Here is a 24,593-nt window from a genome sequence, read left to right as displayed (position 1 = left end):
TGTTTAAGACAAATACATTATCCCCAATGAAATGGAGAAGTTGGAACCAGAGAAAACTGAAGCAGGATACCAAGAGGATGGTCCGAAAAGGTATTTTTCACAGAGGCTGGAAGAAATGTCAGAATGCAAAACAGTGACATTCAAAACATCCTTAAAATCAGGAGGAGAAGAACATTAATAAAGATGGAAAAGCCTAGATAGTTTTCATTTCACAGGGATGTTATGCAGGAAGAACGAGCAAGGAGAGGGGAAGCATGGGGGGAACCAGCCAAGCAGGCTGCTGGATTGAGCAGGAAGGTTGTTTAAAAGGTGTTTATTGGAGAAGGGAAGAGGTTAAAACCAACACAGATTGATAGCATAGAATGGTTTGTGTTGGAAGGGAGCTTAAAGCCCATCCAGCTCCAACCCCTGCCACGGGCAGGGACCCCTTCCACTGGAGCAGCTTGCTCCAAGCCCCTGTGTCCAACCTGGCCTTGAGCACTGCCAGGGATGGGGCAGCCACAGCTTCTCTGGGCACCCTGTGCCAGCGCCTCAGCACCCTCACAGGGAAGAGCTTCTGCCTAAGAGCTCAGCTCAGTCTCCCCTCGGGCAGGTTCAAGCCATTCCCCTTGCCCTGTCCCTACAGGCCCTTGTCCAAAGCTTTTCTGGCAGTTTTCAAAGCACCTGATCTTTTAAAAAGCATTAATGCTCGAGCTCCTCAGTTGGTATCTGAGACATTTCAGAGGAGAAGATGGAGATTTCTGTTTGCAAACCTAAGGTGCAAATCTGAAATGAAAACGTGTGTGTGCCATCTTCATGGAGAACGCAAGCTCTGTTTTCAAGAACAGAGAGATAGGAAAGGAAGGAGTAAACTGAGGAGAACCGATGCCTGTCCCCATAGCAAAGGGGTGGAATGGGACGCTTAAAGGGAAAAATAATAACAATTTAAAACACAGGGAAAGGAGGACAGCGACTCGCGAGTGAAGATTCCAAGAGGAGCACAGAGAGTGGTATTAAAGGTGGATGACAGGTCATAAAAATGAAAACTGACTGTGTTTGGGCAAACTCCTGCTCCCCTCTCCCTATTCAGGTTTAATGTTACCATGAAATATATTGAAGTACTTGCCCAGATGATATTCAAGGGATCTGGAATTTTCACCCCTGTAATACATCACTCCAGGAGGACCTGACTGTCCCAAAAGCGGGTTTATGGCTTTAGGATTGGTTCATCTTGTTTAAACCACCAGTCTCAGAGGCCATAAAGTGACAAAGGCTTTCTTGGCTTGCAAATTGTTTTAGTTTAATGGTACAGAGCATCCCACCCATCACAAGATGTTCACAGCCAGGTTTTAGGTGGCTGCTCACCCGCTGAATGCATTTCCTTCTCTTTTGCCTTTATTAGAGTATCTAAAGCAGTGGATTAGGATCCTAATCCAGAGATTTAATTAATCTCCAGCAGTGAAGCAAGGTGAACCCACCCCGATCAAACGTTCCATACAACACATTAGCACAGATATCCATCACATTTCACAGCACATCTGCTCTTTTTATTTTGTTGTTAAATTTACTGCTTCTGAGAGAAAATCGCTATGCAAGTTACTTCTGCCGAGGAACAAGCAATAGGAGAAGAGGAACCGGCCTCAAGCTGCACCAGGGCAGGTTTAGATGGAGCTGAGGAACAATTCCTGCCCCAGAGGGTGCTCAGGCATTGGAACAGGCTGCCCAGGGCAGGGCTGCAGGCACCAGCCCTGCAAGTGCTCACACACCGTGGAGACGAGGCCCCGGTGCCATGGGGCAGGGGTGGCCTTGGCAGGGCTGGGAATGGTCGAACTGGATGAGCTTAAAGGGCTTCTCCAACCTGGTTGATTCTGTGATTCTGCACAGAAAAGTCCCAAAGCCAACACTCAGTTTACTTGAACCAATCTCAATCTTTGCTGCTTTGAAGAGCTGCAGGAATCCTGTAGATGTCTTGTAGAACTAAAAATCCCACGGATCAGCTAGCAAAAGTAAATAAATTACTTCTGTTCATGAATATTTTTAGGAAAAATGGCCTACATGTTGAAAATTGAACTGCCCACAATGGATGAAGATGGACCCCGGAGTGCCCTGGGCTTGGGCAGCCAGGTCCTTCCTTCCTGCTCACCCTACAGCTCCCGGCAATGCCAGAGCCTCAGCATGTTTGACCCATCAGCAGGTTACAAGACTCAAAAGCCTCTTTCCCTGTTTTCAGATATTACTCAGACACAGGAAAATAAAAACCATTCAGGGTCCTAATTAGTGGAATTCCTTTGGGAACAGGCTGGGGGCTCCCACGGCACCGACATTACTCAAGATATTACAAAAACACTTTCTTAAAAAGCCTTTATAAAGATTTAATATCATCAATGAACAATCAAAACCATTTCAGTATGGAACTAAGGAAAGAAATACAGAAGTATTTAGCACTGCCCATGAATCCTCAGCCACACTGCAGTATAATTTATAGATATATCATTCCAAAGGATGATTTATAACACACTTATTTGTTCTTCTGCTGAGAAACTGATAGTGACAACAGCACTCTAACCACTGATCAGAGTGTGGTTTATGGTCTTTAATGTAATCTTTACCTAGGAAAAGTATTCACAGGCATGCTCATGAAAACATCCCTTTGGAAGAGATGGTAGATAACCTCATTTCACAAGAGACCTGAAATACTCCGTTAACTGCTGGACGAGTCTTGCCCTGGAAAGAGCTCATCAAATGCACGTACAAATAAATTTTAAAAGAACTAAGAAGTATTGAGAAGGCAGCAAATGGGATAACAAAGGCTAACCTGACTAAGCCTTTGTTTCTTGCTGTGGATGTTTCATTTTTGCTTGCGATACAGTCTTGTGAAGACACTAACTTGTATCGGCATCATTAATCATTCAAAACAGTTCTTCCCTGCAATCCCACATGCAACCACCAACCAGCTCCAAAAGCACTTCCCACAGCAGAAAAAACCACCTTCCGAGGGATATATATTGTAATATGGAGCCAAACCTGCAACCCAGCTTCTGCTGAGGTGAAAACTGATCATTAGAAAACCTGATGCTTCATTTAATTACGCATCACCCTACCGGGTTCAACAGATCTTTCTGCAAACACTTTTGTTATGCATAACCCCCTCAGACAAGTCCCAGTGTAGATCTGAACTTACCCAAATGGACAGAATAAAATCACCTTTTTCCTTAACTAACCTAATCAAACCACTCTGCTAATTTAAAATTAATGGGATGGGATGAAACTGTTGGACAGGTTAGAAAGAAATTAAGCGTGGAACCAGGTTACGTTTAATCAAGCTGTCATGCAAATGAGCAGCTTCATTCCAGGAGCACTATTTAAAGAACTTCTTTGCTAGTGAAAATGTGTTTGGAACCATTACAGGAAATATCTGCGTTAGGTTAGACACAGATTGATGCTGGAAAGTGCCTCTTCCCCAGTACCGGGCCCATAATTAGGTCTCATCAGGCTTTGCTAGACAGGGAAATGACATCTCAGGCTGCCAGGGCAGGAGTCACTGTAGTAAATACTCGTGGGACAGTAACTCCTCCTCTGCAATGTTATACACTGATGCCAGTAGAAAACCACACAAACAAACAAAAAACCCCAAGACACAACAATGACCAAAAAAAGATAAAGGAAAAACAAACAAAAAATTTAATCAAAGCCAAAACCCAACCCAACCCAACCAACCAACCAAAAGTTACGCAAGCACATGATTATTACAGGAAGAGAAACGCAGGAAACGTCCCTTTCTGCAGAAAAATGAAGCTGTAGGAAAGAAAAGCTCCCCAGTATCATAGAATCACAGAATCAGAGACCGGTTTGGGCTGGAAGGGACCTTAAAGCTCCTCCAGTCCCAACCCCTGCCACGGGCAGGGCCCCCTTCCACTGGAGCAGCTTGCTCCAAGCCCCTGTGTCCAACCTGGCCTTGAGCACTGCCAGGGATGGGGCAGCCACAGCTTCTCTGGGCACCCTGTGCCAGCGCCTCAGCACCCTCACAGGGAAGAGCTTCTGCCTAAGAGCTCAGCTCAGTCTCCCCTCGGGCAGGTTCAAGCCATTCCCCTTGGCCTGTCCCTACAGGCCCTGATGGAGAGTCCCTCTCCAGCATCCTTATAGCCCCCTTCAGATACTGGAAGCTGCTCTGAGTTCTCCATGCAGCTTCTCTTCTCCAGGCAAAAACAGTCCCAACTCTACCAGCATGTCTCCGTATTTTCCACACCATATCCCAGACCTAGCTCCCATCCCCCTGTCACTTTGCAGCATCTCAAGTCAGCCTTTGGCCAATGTCAGCAGTGGATGAACAGCAGCCAGCGCCTTCCCAATCCCATCCTTTCCCAAGATTTATTATCTTCTAATAGCTCTGACCAGCCCTACAAAGGCATCATCTATTAAAAATGGCCAAAATGATACTTGAGCAGTGCCAACAGCACTTGTTTGTTAATTGAGTGCTGCTCTTTATTAGCAGCTGATTACATGAGCTGATGTATGAGCTGCTGCAGCTTTACAAAAGGGTTGACAACGGCAGTAATCACTGCGTTGAATTCCTCCTGTTATTGGAGATGAAGGTTACTGATTCTCATCCAGAAGAAGCAAGAGAAAGAGAATTTCTGATTCCACCATCACCCAGGCATAGATGTGTGTTATTAAACTGCATACAGATGTAGTCAAACTAATACTCTTAAATAGAAACAGGAACCCTTTCTTCTGCTATGAATATATTTGTAGTGCTTTTCTGTAGCAAAACTTTTTCCTAGCAGGTGTGCTTTGAATATTATAATTTATCTGTTTCTAACTTATGAATAATGTGCAAGTCCTCTCCAAAGACAGCAAACATTTGCACAGCAGCTCTATTCTAGGTAACACAAACTTTGATCAATAGTAAACGCTGCACAGCATTTGCTGCTATGAAAAATAATCTTACTTGGTACTACTTAATGCATTACCTTATGTTAAGAATTCAAAAGGCCTGCAGAAAGTGTTAAGAATCCAAGCTTATTCCAATTCCCTCGTGGGGGCCCATAAAGAATCACAGGAATTTCAAACATACTCATATTTAGCGAACATCTGATGCTTCGTGACTATGTTTCATTTGATGGTGGGGTTTGGTTTATGCACTCACAATTCCGAGCACTGCATTCCAAAAAGACTTCATCATGAGCTGTAATCTCAGTGAGATAGTAGATTCTCCCCATGATTTATTGTAGCAGGTCAACTACCATGGAATCATAAAGTCATGGAATGTTTTGGGTTGGAAGGGACCTTAAAGCTCCTCCAGTTCCAACCCCTGCCATGGGCAGGGCCACCTTCCATTAGAGCAGGTTGTTCAACTACCCATACATTTGACATCCAAACACCATTCAGACTCCATGGACATCCCTGACAATCTCCTCCCACTCTGTCAGTACTCAAGTCGTGGCCTCTGGACTCATTTGGCTCTTCTGTGACTTCCCCAAGTCACAGACACAAGTGCACAGAACCAGCCTTCACATGACATTCCCCTTTCCTGCACCAGCATTATTTCCATTAACACTTCAAAACAATATTCCTTCTGATCCTTCACTTGGTTAATCTCGTGAAAAGAAAATGGATTTGGATGTGTCCAAAATACTAAAGCTGATGCTTTTCAAGCCAATTCCAGAAGTATCGGATCTGAATTCAAATCAATCTTGCTATAGAAAATATTCTCCTTCACTGTTCACTTTACTGAGCTAACATTAAAGAAAGCAGGAATCAGCACAGTCCATTGGAACTGGGATGTTTCAAGAGTTATTTGAATTAGGTCCCAAATACACACACAATGTTTGGGATTATTACTATTTTCATAACCAGAATAATGTGTTCACCAGGCACGAATAGCTTTGGTGCATTAAACACTGATGCTAAAGTAGATGGGCGGGAGGAAAGGGTGAGCTACTGCTGGGATAGAAGGCCACACGTCCAGGAAAAAATAACTTGCAGGTAGTAAAACCACTCAGCTCTGCTTGTTTCAAGAAAGGCCAAGCATCCGCAGGTAGTAATTATTTATGTTACCACTTAAGCCTTATTTATCAGAGAACACATGTTAACTTGAAATAGCTACACCAAACTACTGCACTCAACGAGATGAATAGCACAGAAAGTGCTCTTTGCACCTCCAAAACCAAGATGTGTTTTAGAGCCACTGCCCATTGATAAAATAAGGAAGGATTTATCTCACATGGGTCATGGAGGCTAAAAAAAAAGCCCAAAATGATGATCACATTTCTGGATGCAATAATATAGAAGGGGGAAAAAAACCTGAAGCAGTTCTGCAACTTACACGGCATGGTACCAGCACAGTGAGTGTACCCCAGGGCACCCACACCAGTTCCAGCTTGTACCTTGACTACCACAGCCTGGGTGGAAGCTTCGGTTTAGCATCTCCTGAAAAACGTGCAGCTCTATACGAACAAAATACCTGAAAGTTCAGCTGCCAAATCTATGCTAAAGCTCCCGGATCTTCCCACTGCTCTGTGCCCAAGTTGGATCTTAAACCGTGAACAGGTTTTGGTGTTTCACAGATACCCATGGAGGGACTGAGGGGAGCTGATGATGACTCGCATCCTCTTCTGCCCTCTCCCCATCACACCTTCGCACTCCCTGCACACAGCATCAAGAGACTCACAAGCTCACAAGCAGAATTCCTCTCCCTTTGCTCTGTGCTCACCCCCATGTCCTGCTACACCAGAGACAGAGCCGGAGGGTGCTGCCCCCATGGCTCTCCATGAGATCTCATGGGATGCTCAGCCTGATCCCACCAACCCCATTATCCAAATGTCCACTGCAGGTGGTTTCATCTTTAGCACATATCTTTATGCTACCAGAAATGTAACCTAAAGAAGGTTTATGCAAGTAGAAACAACCCCACAAGTTAAATACAAGTAATTAAAGTAATTCTAAACTAATTTTCAGCCACATGCAAGACTCATTACTAAAAAAAAGTAGCTGTGACAAAAGGTATATTCTGCTCCCTCTTCCTCTGCTATTTAATGGCCTCAGAATGAAAAGTCTAGCACAATTTTCTAGTCCAGTTGTTCCAGCCAGGGGGAAAAGTGCTCCTTGTAATTAGGCCACTTTCATAACATGTTTACTCATTGCGCCCGCCTGTGGATCTGAGCAAAGCTCCTTACCTGTGAATTGTGACCTGTTCCCTCACCACCGGTCATTCTCCCGTTACCTTCCCTCCTCTGACTCTGATCCCACTATGTGACTGTTCACCAGTTGCAGACAGAAAATCGAAGTTCATTAACTCAAAACATGTCACAGATTGTTGCTTTCCACAATCCTGGCCCCTGCCCATGTGGCTTTCCCAATGGGATTCGGTGGGTGAGCTGGGAAGGTGCCCTGAGTCCAGGAGGGAAGCCCCAGGTCCCACTCACCTGTCAGAGCTGTAGGTCTGGGCTGTTGAAGGCATGGTGGTGATGGACATGCAGTGGACTGGGAAAGACTAACCCAGTGCCCTGCCACTGTCAGTATGGGCTAGCTGGCCATTATAAGTCTGTTATCCCCCACAGCACTGAGGGCTTACTCTTTCCAGTGTACTTCATACGCCTGATGCATTCATCACTTAATGGCAAATACTCTTTTCAGCTGTATGTGCCCTTCCCTTTACCTGCCAGGCAGAGCATCAAAGCTCTGTCAAAAGCAGAAGTTGCAACGCAGTTCTGACTGTGGGCGAGGAGCAGCGGGACCACTGCTGAAGCGTGGAGCTGTTTTCATCCCTTCCCTGAACTGACACAATTTTCACATCTTTCTTTAAAAAGGCTACGTATATACACAGAATTGTCTCACACATGAAGAGCGCAGAGAGCCAATGAAGCTCTCCACTAACAGTCTTTCGGATGGCTTCTCTATGATTTGATTTTCTTCCGTGTGCCAAGATGCTGGCACAGGGTGCCCAGAGAAGCTGTGGCTGCCCCATCCCTGGCAGTGCTCAAGGCCAGGTTGGACACAGGGGCTTGGAGCAAGCTGCTCCAGTGGAAGGGGTCCCTGCCCGTGGCAGGGGTTGGAACTGGATGAGCTTTAAGGTCCCTTCCAACACAAACCAGTATATGGTTCTATCAGAACTCACAGCATTGCTTTACACAGAGGATGTGCAATGTTTAACCGAGTATGTTTGATCAACTACCCAGAAACAACAACATTTGACCCAAACCCAATCTCCCACTGCTCAGGAGAAGTGCCCCTGGGGTCCCTGCAGCAGCTGGACCTGGTGGTGCCATTGGCTCCCACCCAGAGACACTCCAGCCACTCTCTCCATGTCCCCATCCCAGTACATCTTTAACCAAGAGGTTAACAAATAAGAACAGACATCCCCTCTCTATAAGACTGGGAAAATGCCAAGCAAATGTCCTACTAGAAGGTAAGCTTTTTCTACTGAGCATCATATGCTTCCAAAGTCCTGGAGGGTGACAGTCCTATGTAGCTGGCACAGGACGCCAATCCAATTTCCAGCTGAATTGTCAACTCAGCAGTTTACTTCATGGCCCCTCTCTTTCTCTAGAAACAGCCCTGAAGGATTCCAGGGTTAATGGGGCACGGTGCAACCCAACACACCAGCACTTCTGAAGGGATTTTCAGGATCATTTGGACAGTGAATGCTCTGTTGCACAAGTCATTGATGTAAATTTGCACCCTGAACCACCTTACAAATAAAGAATTAAAGTAACTCATAATTTCCATAGCAGAAGTATACAAGGTGGCTTCCATGTGTTTTAGCATGCCTACAAGGTTGGGAAGGTCACAATCACTGCCCACAGCACCTAAAAATCTATTTACACAGCATAAAACAAGCACTGTGATATGAGAGTCCTTCACAGCATAAACCAAGAACTGCAGTAAGAGAGACTCTCAATAAAGAAAACTTTAGGCTCATCAGTCTTCCTTCACTGTGTGTATTAGCATTTCAATGACATTTTCAATATTTAATGTTAGATTTACTTAATAACTGCCTTGAACAAGAACTAGAAGAGAATTACACTGCTGAAGTAGGAGGGTTATTAGAAGGTAGAAGTGGCCTGGTGAGTCCAATCACAGAGGTGAGCCCTCAGTGCTGCAATGCAATTTAACTCTTATTGAGACAACCTGAAGCAGCAGCTACACACTGAATCACTTGAACACTTCTCCCTCTAGAACACAATTTAACGTACGTGATTTTACCAGTTTCCTGATTTAATTCCTACGATAAATTCAACATAATTGACATATCAAGATAAATGCAGACTTACTTTAAATCAAGTCACCTATAATTTTTTAGTATTATGCCACTATAATAAACTTCTAAACAATACTATTTAGCATGAATATTATACAAAACTATTTGAGTTATTGTATGGTTATGTCTTATTCTGTAAGCAACACAATAACTGCAAACCCACTGCATCTCTACCTCCCTCGGATAGGAGGCTTTTCATCACATCTACTAAAGCACGTAACTAAGCTAACTCAATACTTCATAAGCACAGATCCTAAAATAAGTCAATTTAATAATGTAAGTCCTTTTGAAGACCTTCATGTGCAGTTGTACTCATTTTTCACCTAATTTAGTTCATCTGATCAAAATCCCTCATTAAAACCTGCTATATTGTGATGGGTGTGAGCACAAGAACTGAAATAATTGCTTTTAAATCTACTTGAAATGGCGCTTTCAATAAAGCTGGGCTCATTTATCTTGCAGAAGAGACCTCTGCCTTTCAGGTTCTGTGACACAGCAGACAAACACACAAGACAGAGCTTTTATTTACCTGCTTATTTTTGCCAAGGCATCCATTCTGCTCAGCACCTTAGGAAACTCGCTCTTGCCTCAGCTCAGGATTCAAAATTACTTGGGGCTTCCATTGAGACTTACATCCAGTCTCCTGAGGACTTTGAGCATTCAAAGTCTGGGACAACCTCACTTGTAATTCATTTCACAATGTATTGGTACTGTTCAACCTAATCTATGACTCTATGAACCTCTTTTAAGAGCTTTTCCCAATTTCTGTTATAATTCAGCTAAAAGCATCTTATCAGTCTAAGTCTTTGTTGTGGTTTAAGCTACTCGTCATTTACCTTCACTTCTATGCAAGAAACCAAAAAATTATTAGCAATGCTTAACACAAGCATGACCTGAGGGACTGACACAAGGATGCTCCATCCCTGGCAGCGTTCAAGGCCAGGTTGGACACAGGGGCTTGGAGCAAGCTGCTCCAGTGGAAGGGGCCCCTGCCCGTGGCAGGGTTGGAGCTGCATGAGCTTTAAGCTCCCTTCCAACACAAACCAGGCTGGGATTCTGTGAATCAACACAACTTCTATAATTGAAACAAACCAAAAACATCCATCAAACTCTCGGGAAGCTGTGTAACTTCCATGTTTATCTTCGGTTAAACCCCATATTGTCCTCTCAGAATCAAAGCGTCACTCCTGCCACCAAGCACAGGGTACCCAAAGGCTGCACCAGCTCTTGCAGCCACTGCTGGGTGAGCATCACATTGACAGAAGCCAATGCTTCCTTCTGTGTGCACTCTATAGTCTGGGTGGACCAGAGCCCTCGCTGAAGGCTCCCATCCTCTCACAACGGACAACCCAGCAGCTCAGCACAGTCTCTGACATCTGCCATCTTCAGTTCTGGTTTTCCTGGCAGGAAGTTTGTAAGACAATTACCATCCTTTCCCACCTCTGCGGAACCCAAACCTCTGCTCTTCTTCATGCTCTCAAGGGTCATGGCACGGGGTTATTCTCTGCCTCTGCCACAGCCACACTGGCAGGAAGAAGTTCTTGACCACTATTCATCCAATTTGGAGACAATTAACAATCTGTCTGAGCACAGCCTGTTCATGTGCACTTCACATTCTGCTTCACCTGTACCTTTCTGAAGCCTCAGCAGAGAAACTGTGAGCACATTTGCAAGTGAGGTACTACTGATGTAAAGGGCACTGAGCCAGAACACTGAGCTGGACAATGTGTTGCGGACCCAGGAGACGCGTCATGAACACGTGGGTCCCTCAGAGCAGCCTCAGTGTTGGCAGGTCCAGGGCTAGAAAAGCAGAGGAACCAGCTGCAGAGGCATTAACCACCCCTTAACCATCCCAGTTCTCTGCTGGGAAGGGGCTGAGGCAGGTACTCTGGCTCCAAACCTCAGCACACAGCTGTGATGACCATCTCCATTCATTACCAGGCAATGCACTGCCCTCAGCCCAGACACCCTCTCCACCTCTCACCACCACCAAGCACACAGCCTCCCTTCTGACCACCAGGCTTTTCTGTAGCACATGACACAGAGAATCTGATCTGATTATATCAGTAATAAGACAGTTTATTTTCAGACCGTGTCACCAACATAAATGTGCTCATTCCGAGCCTGCAGTGTAGCACTTACCAACAGCATTGGCTGCAGTATGTCGCATTTTCATTTCTCCATCAGGCATTTACAGCCCTATTTTAAAATCAAGTGACACCACAATTTACTGAAAGCTGAGGTTGTGCGCGGAGCTCCTGTGTCAAGCTGAACATTCCTGGTGGGTAGCACCATGGCTGCACAGAAGGGGCCGACACAACGGGTGCAGTTACACCCACCCCTGCAAAACTCCTTCCTGATGAAGCAGGAAATCAGTGTGCCAATCTGCAGCAGCCAGCCCAAGGAAGCTGCATCCCAGCCAGCTCCTCATTCCCTGCTCCCAGCACACACTACATGTGAACATCCAGTTTCATAGAGCTGATAATCCACAGCTACAAGGAGCATTCCAGATGCACAAGAGACCATGAACAGGATCATAGAATCATAGAATAGTTAGGGTTGGAAAGGACCTTAAGATCAGCCAGTTCCAACCCCCCTGCCATGGGTAGGGACACCTCACACTAAACCATCCCACCCAAGGCTTCGTCCAACCTGGCCTGGATAAGCAGAGCAGAGCCACACACTGAACTCCCCACACCAAGCCCCTCTGTGCCATACACAGCATTCATGGTGGTGTCTGATGAAAGTTTAGAGCCCAGTGCTAGGTCAGGACACAGCTGCCAAAATGACAGGAGGAGGCAAGTGCCCAGGGCAGCATCATGGCTCATGGGCACCCCTGCACAACACCAGTGGTGAAGCACAGTGTGAGCAGCAGCTCAGGGAGGGGATCCTGCCCCTCTGCTGCGCTCTGGGGAGACCCCCCTGCAGCCCTGATCCAGCTCTGGGGCAGCAGCACAAGAGGAACAAGAGGCCATGGAGCTGCTGCGAGGGCTGGAACAGCTCTGCTCTGGAGCCAGGCTGAGAGAGCTGGGCTGGGGCAGCCTGGAGAAGAGAAGGCTCCTGAAGGGAAGACCTGAGAGCAGCTCCAGTGCCTAAAGGGGCTGCAGGGAACCTGGAGAGGGGCTTGGGACAAGGGCCTGTAGGGACAGGCCAAGGGGAATGGCTTGAACCTGCCCGAGGGGAGACTGAGCTGAGCTCTTAGGCAGAAGCTCTTCCCTGGGAGGGTGCTGAGGCGCTGGCACAGGGTGCCCAGAGAAGCTGTGGCTGCCCCATCCCTGGCAGTGCTCAAGGCCAGGTTGGACACAGGGGCTTGGAGCAAGCTGCTCCAGTGGAAGGGGTCCCTGCCCGTGGCAGGGGTTGGAGCTGGAGGAGCTTCAAGGTCTCTTCTAACCCAAACCAGGCCATGGCTCTATAGTTCCATCACTGGCTGTGTCACAGAGCCACCCTTTGGGCTGATGCCACCCTTCCTGCACACACTCCTGCTGTTGCCAGGTCTCTTGAAAGGAGAGCGTAAACCTCCCTGAATTAAACCAAACCAGAAACAGCAGAGAATAAGCACGTGCTGCGTGCTCCTGTGCTCCTCATCCTGGGTGAATGAAGTGCTCAAACACACCTCTGCAAACTTCCTCCAGTGTTATTAAAACCCAGAGCTAGTAAAACAGAACCAAAAACTCTTCACAGGCGTTTTCAGCACTTATGCTGGTGGCTTAACTGAAACCTGCTAAAATAAATCAGGGAGTTTTCACACCCGGGCTGTGCTGGACTCCCTGCTCAGGTTTTAAATACACTGAGCTGCCCCAGTGTACTAGATTCTTCCACACACAAAGCCTCCTGGCACAGGGAGCACTGTAGTACAACAGGGCACAGAGACAAGTGGAAGTTCTGGGCAGCCAGCACGGCCAAGCAGAAAAAGAGCGGAGAAAGGGGAAAAATGGTTTAGGAAAATACTGCTCCATTTACTCTGCTGAACAAAGCAATTTCTTCTGCAACACTTCCCTGTTCTCACTGGCATCTACCCCCACCACAGCCTAGAGGCTGCTGAAGTGCTCTGCCCCTGCCTGGAGCAGCGCTTCCCCACCCGTGATGTGATGAGCCACAGCACACGCAAAGGAAGCGCCTTCCCAAAGCAGGGTCCAAAGGAACCGCTCAGGGCGGATGCAGCATCCTGCAGTCAGGAGCCTGTTCTGTTTTAAAGGTTCTTCTACAACTTCTAATACTTAACGGGACACCAAATACCTAAAGGGGCTGCAGGAGACCTGGAGAGGGGCTTGGGACAAGGGCCTGTAGGGACAGGCCAAGGGGAATGGCTTGAACCTGCCCGAGGGGAGACTGAGCTGAGCTCTTAGGCAGAAGCTCTTCCCTGTGAGGGTGCTGAGGCGCTGGCACAGGGTGCCCAGAGAAGCTGTGGCTGCCCCATCCCTGGCAGTGCTCAAGGCCAGGTTGGACACAGGGGCTTGGAGCAAGCTGCTCCAGTGGAAGGGGTCCTTGCCCGTGGCAGGGGTTGGAGCTGGAGGAGCTTTAAGGTCCCTTCCAACACAAACCAGTCTGGGATTCTATGATTCAACATAAAATTAACAGTTCCACTATTAAAAAGCACTAAACCTATAAAAAAATACATGTGTGCTTATCTATTATTTTAACCAGAAATTATACTAATGCACTGAAGAAAAAGTGAGGATTTTCCTTTAAGTCTGTAGCTATTGGATGGATGGATGGATGGATGGATGGATGGATGGATGGATGGATGGATGGACGGATGGGAGTGCGTACCCTTTTTCACCACATATCACAAACATAACAAAACAAAGGCAGTACCACGCCAGCTCCCTACTGCCATGGTCCTATTAGGTCTCATCTGGCTGGTGGATATGGCCTGGTCCCTCTGCAGGTGCCCAACACAGCCGCAGAGGTGCTGGACCTGTGTGTTTCTGGGGACAGGCTGGATGCAGCTACTACATAGAATCACGCCTAGATACAGAATCACATGCATACACTGTATCACACGCGATATACACAGAATCACATGTCATACACTGCATCACATACTGATCACGAATCACATAGACCGCAACGCTACATCAACCAGAACTTGGTTTGAAACCTCCTCTTCCCTCCTTCCATCACGGTTCCTTGGAGCGAACTCTCCTCAGTGCCATTTTTCCTTAATTAAGCACAGTACATCTGTAGCTGGTTGTGAAGCCACAGCGCGCCTCTGGAGCTGTGGGTTACAGAAGCTCCCCTCTCTCCAGTCAATAACAAATGGGAGTGTGGTTTTGAAGCCTTGTTTTCTTCTTTAACTGGTTATTTAGGACTCTTACCTGGTCCTGCTTCCCATCAGCTCCCTATCACTAACCTGCCTGCCAGCCTCTCAGCTCCCTGCTGATGGCAGGATTCTGCCACCTACATCTCTGCAGCTCCTTATCAGCACCATGCTCTAAAGACACCTCTCTCCTCCCTACCCAAAGCACCCAAAGCAAGCTGAACAGTCATGCAGTGCAACAGCACACACCCACCAGTCAGACCTGTTCAAGGAAACAAAGGGCAAAGGTCTGCATCATCATCTTCACCCCCAGAATAAACTAAACAGGAGCCTTCACGCCTGGTGAAACCCGGGTGGTCAGAGGGAGCACTTCAGTCCCTGGTGCTGGTTTGTGATGCTGAAGTATCTTCAGTTGAAAAACAGTTTTTAACATGAAGCCAGGGAAATACATGGCATGCAACCGCACAGTATGTTATGCACACCCAGGGTTTGCAGAGGGAATGCGTTCCTGCCTGCTTGTGACAACTGCATGATGTAAATTCCACAGGCACATCACATCACAGGCGCTACACCAAACTGGGCAGTTACTCACGTATAGCAGAACCACACCACAGACACATAAATATATAGAGTTACCTTCATTTACATTGACATTGCATGAGAGAAACTACTGGCGATTCCTGCTAGAAGCATTGTATGCTAATGAGACTTTCTCCAAGACAAAACTGTTAGTGCTAACAGTTGGATACTCTCTGTTTTAATTATGCATGACTAATGATAGCTGGTTGTTTGGCTGCCTGACCACCAGATTGTCTGCCGTTGCCAAGGGAAAATCTCTTCAAATAGACTGATTTTCTGTTATAAACCAGAGCATGTTCTACTTCACTTTATATTAAAGTATATTCTATTTTTTGACAGTTTTTGCAGGTCTAAAAATCAAAACATGAGTTGAACTCATTGGTGGGCTCTGCCATGTGGAAGTCACCACCAAATCACTACCAGCACTGTAATACAGCACCGTGAACCAGAGCTCCAGCTACACAGAACTCCTGCAGACATCAACTATGGCACGTACGAAAGTACTACAGGAGGAGCAAGAAACACCACTGCAAGGGCTGAAATGTCACTGGGCCTATTTTGCATGCCCAACACAGGTGCACTAATGAATCCAGCCTGTTCCAGGGTTCCTGGCAGCTGAAATGCAGGGAGAAACCATGCAGGCAGTCAGAGGAAGGGATGGGTTTAATGCCAAGCTGACAAACAGCTGGAAAAGGGTAAAAAGAAAATAGCTTGATAGTTTCTGATAAACAGGAATGGGCAGTGGCACACTGGACCAGGCAGCCCAGCAATGCAGGGTGCAATGGGACATCTGGAATTGGCAGCCCAGCAATGCAGGGTACAGTGGCACATCTGGATTGGCAGCCTGGGTGCAGTGTCACACCTGAACTAGACAGCCCAGTAATATGGGTGTGATTGCACATCTGGACCAGGCAGCCCATCAGAGCCATCCAGCACCTGCAAACTGTCACCTTTGTGGCCGCATTACACGGTCTTTGCTCCTGAGCTGGCTTGGTGGTGAGGGCTTGGGAGAGTTGCACCACACTGACAGCATGGGAGGCACAACTACAAGCAGAAGGCAGAGGAAGTACCCCCTGATGGTTACAAACCGAGGTAACACGTCACTGGGTTAGCATGAAGCTGGAACCAATGACAGGGCTGAGCTGGAAGGAAAAGTGAGTTCCAAAATGTGAAGAGACCCATCCTCTGCTTCCAAGTGGGAGCTTCCTGTTCCCAGGGGTATGTGGAATTTGTACTGGTTGTCTGTGCTTGCAGAGACAGAGCTGAGGAGGACACAGAACCCCCTTCCCCTGAAAACAGACAGTGCCCTACCAGAGGGGCATTTAAACACTTCTGCGCTTAGGAACAGATTCCCATCAGGAGACAACGGTTTGCGTTTCATCCGTATCTCTGTGGATCATTCTGAGTGGCTGATGAACAAGGTAAAATGCTGGTACCAGCAGCCTGCGGATGGACATGGTCAACTACCCCATCTATTAGTGCAATGTGACCTTGCCACAGGTGAGCCCACAGCCACCACTGCCATCTCCAGAGATTCCCCAGAGCTGTGGCCAGCCCAGTCACCCTGCCCCTGCCTTCACACCGCTGCTGCTCGCACCCTCCTAGTCCTGGAAACACCACATTTCGTCTCAGGCCACGTCGCTCCTCACCCAGCCACAGTGTATCTGCCAGAAGCAGGGCAGAGGCTGGCTCAGAGGCCAGAGCAGCAGGCAGGGTACTGTGCATCATCACCGGCTTCCTTCTTCTCCTTTCCTCATCACAAGGAGCAACAGCCACATTATGGAGGGGTGCAAGAGAGGATCCCTTGAAAGGGTGACCATGGTATTAAAATGACACAGTACGTGTGCAGGACCAGCAGTTGGCATAGGCCAAATCTGTTCCAGGGAGAGGGAACATGGGCAATAGCAAGCAAGGGCTCATAAGCCTCCCTGGCCATGCCAGGACATGCTGGCCCTTGTCTGGGACCTGCCTGCTTTCATCAGCAGGATGAGCCCATCCACCTCCGCAAATCTCAAACAAGCTGAAATGGCTGCAGAGTGAGTCCCCAAGCCTGCTGCAGCACAATGCTTTGGTTTCCAGGCCCAGCAATAAGTCAACTTCTGTGCCGGGGAAGCCAGGGTCAGCCTGTGGAGAGTCAGGATGAGCCCCAAGACTTGTTTCCCTGGAATACTGGCTACAGTCAACACTTACGCAAGGTCACAGAACCCCAGCCTGGTTTGTGCTGGAAGGAGCCTTGAAGCTCCTTCAGCTCCAACCCCTGCCACAGGCAGGGACCCCTTCCACTGGAGCAGCTTGCTCCAAGCCCGTGTCCAACCTGGCCTTGAGCACTGCCAGGGATGGGGCAGCCACAGCTTCTCTGGGCACCCTGTGCCAGCGCCTCAGCACCCTCACAGGGAAGAGCTTCTGCCTAAGAGCTCAGCTCAGTCTCCCCTCGGGCAGGTTCAAGCCATTCCCCTTGGCCTGTCCCTACAGGCCTTGTCCCAAGCCCCTCTCCACTTTCTTGTCATTCCCTTTTAGGCACCTGAATGTAGATGATCAGAAGAAAGTCATTTAACTCTGGCTTTTCCTCAGTAGAACAGCCCTTTGGAAGAAATTCTGGTCTTCATTCCTTATGCTGCTGGCTCCTCTGCACAACATCTGAAACCTTCATGATTGTTTAAAATGATAAATTATTTTAATTTACTCTGAATTTATGTATTATTACTGCACAGACACGGGGCAGGAGCCACAGTGTGCTTTGTTTCATAATTGGTGGGGAATTGGAACGTGAAAACCTTACCCAAACAACAACTTTATTTCATCAGGGGGTGTGCCCGTATGTCTACGTGTACCACAGTCACATTCCAGAGAGACGGGAGCAAAGCTTCACCTAGCCAAATAATTTATGATGCTGAACTGCACAGGAATACCAAGAGAGGATGGGAGTCAGAAATGCACATTTTAAAGCCATAAAGGAGAGTACTCTTGTGTTTATTTCACCACCCAGCACTCCAGAGACACCTGCATTTACACAGATGCGCACAACTGCATCCAGCACTGGCATTTGGACATGCATCAGAGGGACTGTAATACTAGAATATATACAGCATCTTAAAATACAAACATGCTGTGTATACTCGATATTCACCTGCTACTGGTACTGCAAAGCTTCCATTCCAAACGCCCAGGTCTCAGTAATAAGAATGACAAGGGATGAAGAACATTTGGCAGATACCTTAAAGCTTTCCACAAGCAGTGTTGCTCCTTTGGTAAAGGCTGTTGGCAATAAGGGGCGGCTTGTCTTGGAAGAGAAGGGAAAAATGGCAAGTCCCAGTTGCCAAAAGTCAATCCCCCCAGTCAGCATTATAACATGAGTTAGGCACCTACATCCCCCTAGGACCTTGGAAGGCTTCAGCAGAGACCTGATGACTCTGAAGCAGGGAAGAGCACTACTGAGCACAGCACAGACCTGAAACTCCCGAGGTGGGAAGAGAAGCAGCCAGGCTACATGTGAAGGATTTCAGCTTCAGAAAACAAACCAAAAACTCCCAAACCTCCTGACCTATGACCAAAGCCAGGAATCACCTTCCTCTACAATCCCCTTCGCCGATGTCTGTTGGCTGCTCTAAACCTTAGACCAGACTCACACAAGATGGCCAAAAGAGACCACCACTGTCAAAGGCACATCGATGAGGTCTGAGCTACCTGCTAACAAGGCTGGCCTGGAGCTGATCCCTGGTATTCCCAGCTGGATGTGACAAGAACCGACGAATGCCCTGTGATCACAGATGTGGTTACCTGCTTTATAGCTTCCACCACCACTTCAGCTCTCCACCACAGCCTTTGGGAACCTCCGTCCAGTGGCTCCCAGCATGAGGTTTAACTCTTTGCAGTGAAGGCTACACAGTATTTTACATGTTGCAGAGTATATATTTCTATGATTCTATATATTTCTATGATTCTAAACATTTCTATGTTATATAGACTTTAGGATTTCATTAATTTCTCTGTAATCACATCATGGTAAAAAGACCTTTTGCTCTTTAAACTTAGCTTCGAAAACTCCACTTACTGTCATTACATGATTTAAAAGTGTTAACCAAGGTAAAACCAGCTTTCATCATCCATGAGCTTTAAGAAAAACAAAATGAAGGATAAAAACCATTGCTTGGTTGAGAGAGCCATTTCCATCACCTCCAGAGCTGTACATTGAGATACCCAGGGGGTTTTGCTCACAAAATGCAGATGAGGTGTGTAGGGACCGGTAAGGAACATAAACCTGGTCTCTCCGAGGGCGACACACACAAATCACCGTAACCTAGATAAGCATCAGCACAGGAAGCCACAGAGAAATCAAGCAGACAAACCCAGTTGTGAAATAGAGACTGCTTCTGTATGTCGAACAGTTTGCAATGCAGCCATTTATGCTTTCAATAAAATAACATTTTTACAACTTGCTCTCTCCTTCCTCATGTGTTCTCATTAAATCTTAACTGCTTGTCTGGGAAGAATATATGGGAAGAATATAGAGGAGCTGCAGGACAGAACTCCACTTCTGAAGCAAGTGGCTCCCCAAAATTATATTGCCATACAAAACCACCGTGTTACTGATATAATTCCTTCTGACTTCATGAACCGGTGACACAAGCAGTGTTGGGGCTGCACAGATCAATCACTGCCTGAAAACAAACAAAAGGCACCAGGGCTTTAATTATGGAAGCTGCAGAAATAACTCCTCATCAGAGAGAGAACCTTGGCTGATGAGAGATGCTCTTAGAAAAACAATTGTTAAGATGTGTTCTGTACCAAGACAGGAGCTAAAGGACGTTATTGGCCAACTGTTCAGTGGGTCCATCTGGGGTACTGTGCCCTGTGTCCATTGAGGAAGTCATGGGAGACCCAGGAGTACCCATCAAGGCAAGGATGAGGGTTTCACCTAGCCGACGGTGCGCAGTAAGGGGTGATGGGTGAAGGGGTGACTGGTGTTGAGGTGATGGTCACAGGGCTGGGAGCGCTGCTCACAGCCAGGCTTCAGCAGCACTAGAGAATCGCTGCCCACATTTGATGCTGAACTTGATGCATTAAACATTCATATGAATTAACTGTTTGAAAATGAGGGAGCTGTGCCACTTGTTTTACTTCGTGTTAACACTTGGAGGCTTTTACTGGAAAGCCTCAGCAGTCAACAGAGACTTTATTTCTCACCTTTAGCAAAGATAATGAAAACTTTATGTGGGAACTGGGACTTGGCTCACTCAGCTAAGCACCTCATTCACTGAAATAGCCCACGCGCCTTCATCCCTGCTATTTTAGCTCAAAATGAGACTCACAAGTCAAAGCTTATCCCCAGTTCAACAACTCCCTTATCCACGCTCCTTGTGGACCCCCAGAGGTGGGTCCATATGCATTTCAGATGTGCATGAGAGGATGCAGGGTGTCTGTTGAGCCAGTGATTAGCATCATGCTCCCCACAGGGGACACCTCCACCAAAACACACACCCTGAACATCTCCCCAACCTCCTCATAGCTGCAAAAGTGCTGACTCAAAGCCATGGGAAGTACTTCCATGCTCCAGCATCAATTATTCAAACAAGGAATGTGGATGATGCTTTAGGAGCAGTGAGGAGGCAACTTCTGAAGCCCTCGCTGCTGGAGAACAGCCAGAATCAGAGCAGCGTGCTGAGAGGTGAATCAACACGTGCCAGGGAAGGGACCCAATGGTCACCCTGCCCCAGGAGCCTGGGCATGGCCAGCCCTGGGTGCTGTGAGGTGCGACGACAGAAAGGAGCTGCCTTCAGACGGCGACAGAGCTGGAAGTGCTGGAAGTAAAAACACCTTTTCTAACACCCCAATTGCATTATCCAGCTTGCTGGGATTCGTATTTAAATAAACAGTCTGGTCCCCAGACTTAGGATACTAACAGCAATTGATTAAATGTATATTTAAATATACTAGTGTTGCAAATAGCCAGTGAGGAAAAACCGAGGAGGAGCAGTACCGACGTGCAGCAAGACTCGAGATAAACAGCCCTACCCATGTTTTGCAGCCTCTGCTCAAAGTGTTGTCTCTTACACTGATCCTGCCCTTCCCCTTTCAAAGGGCACCACCAGCTGAAAGCAAAATAAACTGGTCTGAAAGGAAGCCTACAACAGGCATATGAACTGGAAGGAGTTAATCATAGGGCAAGAAGAATGACAAGACAGACTTAAGGCACCGTTATCTCAGCACCTAATTGCTTTGGTAGCGATGTTAATGCTTCCTTCAGCAGCATCTCTTTGCAAAACAGATCCTCTCCCTCCCTCCTGAGACAAAAGTGATGCTTTCATCCTACGGCTCCAGTTTCATTTATGTAACCTATCCAGCTGCACAGGCACCGAGTTTCAGACAGAGACTCAGGCCAGGAACCGACTGTGTTGCAGCTGAAACCCACCCAGAGGCAAGTCCACAGGTTTTACTAAGGTAGTTCCAAACCTGTATTTGTTTACATCCTAATAACGTTTAGTACTTGTCGAGCAAACCCATTGAGTTACCCTCTCTGCCCCCTCTATGCCTGAGACAGTACAAATAAGACACTTTCTTGTTTAGATTATTTCCTTTGGATCCCCAGTTCTGCAGTCAGAGAGCACGAGGGCTTCAGGACCCCTCCAAACACAGAGTTTGGCCGAGGGATACATAGAAAATACTTGTCAGCTGCCCTACATAGACATCTACTGTATTTTCAGCAGCTACTACACCAGAAGCAGGCTGCCTTGCTATAAAACCATCCCCAAATCCCACTGAAAATGCCTCCTACAGTATTCTATGGCAGATCACGGGACTGGTAAAAAGGCATCTGCCTAAAATAGGTTGGAACCTGGAGGCCTGAGTGAGTGACACCCCAAGAAAACATAATGCAGCCGGATACTTCATGGCTTCAAACTGCCGGCAATTGAATACGAGGTTGGACACAGGCAGAGAGGCTTAAACCCCTGCAACAGCGTTCCCGAGAACAGAAGATGGGGTTTAATTCAAGTAGAGCAAAATAATGGGGAAAGTACGATAATGAGTGTAGGATTTAAAAGTATAAATGGACACAAAGTTTGGGAGGGGGTGGGGAATAATTAAATCAAGCCAGAGGATTAATGGGCAGAAATCAGAGGATTCGAGTAGATTAAGTGCGTGCGACCACTGGAGAACAGGTTTCGCTCCAGCCAGCCGGGCTGGGGCTGCTGGAAGCGCAGGGTCAAGGCAGCCTTTCCATCGGGAAACAGGAAAAAGCACAGAAATAAGCTGTAGCAACGCGGCGGCTCTGCCGGGGCGCAACTCCCGCTCCTGCGGAGCAGGGAAGTGCTGCGGGAGCCAAATCCCCCCCAACCCTGCGGTTGCCAACTTCTACCAACAGACCTCTGGCCAAAGTGGGAGAGTTAAAACCGCTTCAGCGAGCACCGGCACCCCCCAACGCCAACAACCATCACCCCGGGGATACAGGCAGTCGCCGCAGCATCCCGCGGGAGACCCGACCGCTCCCGGGGGATGCTGCGGCGGCGGGGCCGGTAGAGCGGCTCCACTGCGTGCTCCCCGACACCCCCATATCCCTCCTACCCTACCGCGACCCATATCGCTTCCTACCTAAGCACCGCCGTGTCCCCCTTCCTGACCACCAGATTGTCCACGGTCGCCCCGGGGAAGTCCCCACCGGGAGCAGCGAGTCTCCCGGGAGGCAGGAGACAGCACAGGCCGAGGACCACGATCGCCGGCCACTGGTGGGAGCCCCCGGCGCTCCGCACCAGCGGTACCATCTCCGCGCCGCTCCGCTGCTGCCCGCGGTCGGCGGCCGTGCGCGGAGCGGGGCTGCTCCCGGGCGGCCGCCGCAGCATCTAGCGAGGAGGAGGAGGAAGAGGAGGAGGAGAAGGAGGAGGAGGAGGAGGGAGAAGGAAGAGGAGGAGGAGGAGGAGGAGGGCAGCGCGCCCGCTCTGCGCGCCGCGGCGGCGGCTCGGCGGCGGGCGGCCCCCGCTGCCAGCCCCGTTGCCACGCAGCCGTTGCCTTGGCAACCGTCCCGGCGGCGGAGGGATGCGCTGTGTCCCTCCCGGGCTTCCCGCCCCGCGGCATCCCGGTCCCCCACCGCTCTTCACCGGCTCCCCCCTGCCCCCTTCACCCGTGGGCCGCTGCCCGCCGCTCCCCATCGGACCTTGCTCCCTGTACCATTCTCCACCTGGGGTTTCGCCAAAATATACCCAAAGCCAGCGAGGCAAACGCTGGTTTGAGGCGGCGGTGCTGGAAATTGCACCGGCAGCTCCACGGTGAGGCCTCCCCCTCCCTCGGGAGCTGCTACGACTTCCAAAGAAACAATCCAGTCCTTTCTGGAATACAGGACCAGCCACTCTGATGCTTGGGCAGTTCCGTCCCCTATGATTCTACCAGGATAACTAGAGACAGTCACCAAGGAGCAAAGCACCACGGACAGACTATTCCCCTATAGTCACGCAACAACAAGCAGCAGCCTGCCTTCCTCCTGTGGTCTCCTCCAGTGTGTTAAATGCACACTCAAAACCTTGTCGGCTTCTGAGACTGATGCTAAGTAAGGACTCTGTTTGCTCGGTTTTGTTACCCAAATACCCACCTTCCTGTGTAGCTGCTGCTCACAGAACATGAGGCTGCACATCTCCAGCTTTCCTACAGGAATCTCCCTCCTCAGGGGGAGAGAAGTTGCTTAAGGGATGCACTGTCATGGCAAAGGAACGGCAGGGCTGCTGCAGCGAGGGCAGCTCTGAGCTGTTCCCACACTGCTCCATGCACATCTGGCCTGCACAATGTAGGAATTGTTCCTCCAGAGCAGCTCGACCACCCCATGCGCCAGCCAGCACAGCCCGGCTCTCCCATGGCGCTTCCCCTCTAGCTGGCTGCTGTGCCTTTTCCCAGGACACCACTTTTCCTACTCACAATTTGCACCGGGAGGACAGACAGAGCATTCCAAGTAAAGAAAAAAACCTTAATAATTCTATTTTCAATGCTTCCTCTTTCTCTAAACCTCTATTCCTTCTCCTATAAGCTGTACCCCTCACCAATGCATCTCATTGCATTACATCTTTCCAGCTGCCAAACAAAATTCTAGCATACACAGAAGGGAATTATTCCTCTATTTCTGCAGCACTTGATACTACAGAGTTTCCTTGATAAAGGGCAGAGAGAGAGATCAGCTGACAAACCTTAGATGTGGAAATCTCACCATCAGAATTATCACTGTAATACAGTGATGCCTTTTCAGTGTTAAACACAACTCCACCGTGAGACAACTCCTTCTATCAGTGCACATGCAGTGGCTGTAGCGCATGATACCATCCATTGGGACCACCAGCAGGAACTTCCTGCAAGCAGGAGTTGAACATTTACCATGAAAAATATAGTTAGGAATATTCCTGAGGCAGCACTGTGCATTTTGAGCTGGGTTTGCCAGCAAGACAGACTCTGGTTGTGAGCCACAGTTGCTATCATTGCTAACTATGAGAGGCCAAGGGGAATGGCTTGAACCTGCCTGAGGGGAGACTGAGCTGAGCTCTT

General features: G+C 48.3%; 1 protein-coding gene across 3 annotated transcripts in view; it reads right to left on the bottom strand.

Moving 5' to 3' along the window:
• The window catches only part of NEGR1 (neuronal growth regulator 1), a 271,823-nt gene extending 248,887 nt beyond the window's left edge, over positions 1-22,936 (bottom strand). For all 3 annotated transcript variants that reach the window (XM_065673034.1, XM_065673032.1, XM_065673033.1), the window contains exon 1: positions 22,665-22,936. In XM_065673034.1, coding sequence (XP_065529106.1) covers positions 22,665-22,912 — 248 coding nt within the window. In that variant the 5' untranslated portion in view covers positions 22,913-22,936. The remainder of the gene's footprint in view (positions 1-22,664) is intronic.
• Positions 22,937-24,593: the final 1,657 nt, after the last annotated feature.

This window comes from Lathamus discolor, chromosome 3 (genome assembly GCF_037157495.1).
Source record: "Lathamus discolor isolate bLatDis1 chromosome 3, bLatDis1.hap1, whole genome shotgun sequence".
NCBI classification, from domain to species: Eukaryota; Metazoa; Chordata; class Aves; order Psittaciformes; family Psittacidae; genus Lathamus; species Lathamus discolor.
Note: the sequence above shows the minus strand (reverse complement) of the source record. Positions and strands in the feature narration are given on the sequence as shown.